Consider the following 1,857-nt stretch of genomic DNA (forward strand, 5'->3'; position numbering starts at 1 on the left):
TGTGTGTGTGTGTGTGTGTGTGTGTGTGTGTGTGTGTGTGTGTGTGTGTGTGTGTGTGTGTGTCTCACTATGCCAGATGCCGATGTAGAGGTTGAGGGGGTTCCCGTAGCCCCCCTGGATGTGCGCTGTCATGATGCCAACAAGGACTATGTTGTGGTAACCTGGAAGCAGCCAGCGGTGGAAGGCAGCAGCTCCATCCTGGGGTACTACATCGACAGGTGAGTCAGCCTCCTCTCTTATGGTTTACATCATTTTGCTACCATTTTATACAAAATTGTAAAAAACAAGAATAGTCCGCTTTCATGGGGGCATATGATACTGTGTACAGCATATGCAGTGAAACTGGTTTAATTTTGGATGTTTCTGTGTTGGCAATCCAAGTTAACACCTGGTTTACAGCATTCACTAATCTAAATGTTTCCAGGTGTGAGGTGGGCACCCATCACTGGGCTCGGTGTAATGAAGTCCCAGTCAAGTACGCTCGCTTCCCTGTCACAGGACTGGTGGAGGGGCGGTCTTACGTGTTTAGGGTGCGTGCCGTAAACAAGGCCGGAGTCAGCCATCCATCCCGCGTCTCTGAGGCCGTGGTAGCCATGGATCCCTCTGACAGAGCACGCCTCAGAGGTGAGACACAGACACATCACCTGCTGACACACTTCAGCCATGTAAACGAATTAACCTTCTTTTTTTAAATTTAAATCTATTTAATTCATTTTTCCAAACAGCTGGACCCTCAGCTCCTTGGACTGGAATGATCAAGTTCACAGAGGAGGATCCGACAGGTACGGCACCTTTTTGCTGTCTAGTTTCAGAGAATTTTAATTTTAGTTGTCTTTACAAAAAGGTTTTAAAAAGCTATTGAACCTCAATATCTTTCTCATTTTGGCCAAACAGGTCTAATATATGGACTTGACCATCCCACTCAGCTGCTTGCACATCTCTTAGGTTTACAGTACAGTAACAGTCAAGCAACTCTCCTACTCTGATTTTAGACATTTTCTCATATGGCTCAAACACGTATGAGATGTGGGCTCCCTTTCTTTGATTTTAACCGCTATAGCCATCACAGGGCTTCCTGATTGATGCCTGTCTCATTAATCAAGGGGAACTGTAAGCTATTTTTCATTAATGTTTAAGGGGGTTGAATGTGCTATTTTTAATCAGAAATTCAAACTTCACAAAAAATTCAGAGTTGTCTAAATCAGGAATTTGCATGTGTCTGATTATGAAAACTACCACCCCAGTCTTTGTAATAGGTTAGGTTGGGATATGGTATTTGTGGTATTGGTTTATTATTGTCTCAGTTCTTTTCCCCATTTTTTTTAAACAGTTGCTTCATTCCTGTAAATTTCAGACTCATTACTGTAGGAATAAACAACCTCATACATCCAATCAGTCAAACATCAGCATCAGATATCTGGTCAGTCTTATAACTTTAGACTATGTTTAATTCATGAAAAGCTTATATAGTAAAATACTGTTTGTACTGAGAGAACAGTCTGCATAGATCATGTGGTTTTGCCATTAGCGTTTTGGTGTCAGTACAGTCACTTCAGCACTTACCTAGTTGCAGTTGTCGTGTCTAAATGATGAGTATCTTCTTGCCTCTTCAGTCGGTGTAGTCCCAGGAGAACCAACTGATGTTGTGGTTACTGAGGCAACTAAAAGTTATGTGGTACTTGCCTGGAAGCCTCCAGCCCAGAGGGGTCATGAAGGAGTCATGTATTACATTGAGAAGGTGAGAAAAACATTGAAAACTGTCCCATAGAAATATATGTGTGTGTGTGTGTGTGTGTGTGTGTGTGTGTGTGTGTGTGTGTGTGTGTGTGTGTGTGTGTGTGTGTGTGTGTGTGTGTG

General features: G+C 42.8%; 1 protein-coding gene across 3 annotated transcripts in view; it reads left to right on the top strand.

Moving 5' to 3' along the window:
- The window catches only part of myom1a (myomesin 1a (skelemin)), a 30,458-nt gene that overhangs the window by 8,544 nt on the left and 20,057 nt on the right, over nucleotides 1-1,857 (top strand). For all 3 annotated transcript variants that reach the window (XM_014331855.2, XM_005912442.3, XM_005912443.2), the window contains 4 exons: nucleotides 77-218; nucleotides 425-624; nucleotides 726-782; nucleotides 1,614-1,738. In XM_014331855.2, the coding sequence (XP_014187341.1) occupies nucleotides 77-218; nucleotides 425-624; nucleotides 726-782; nucleotides 1,614-1,738 (524 nt within the window). The remainder of the gene's footprint in view (nucleotides 1-76; nucleotides 219-424; nucleotides 625-725; nucleotides 783-1,613; nucleotides 1,739-1,857) is intronic.

This window comes from Haplochromis burtoni, unplaced genomic scaffold (genome assembly GCF_018398535.1).
Source record: "Haplochromis burtoni strain Fernald_Lab_line unplaced genomic scaffold, NCSU_Asbu1 Contig_3, whole genome shotgun sequence".
Classification (NCBI taxonomy): domain Eukaryota; kingdom Metazoa; phylum Chordata; class Actinopteri; order Cichliformes; family Cichlidae; genus Haplochromis; species Haplochromis burtoni.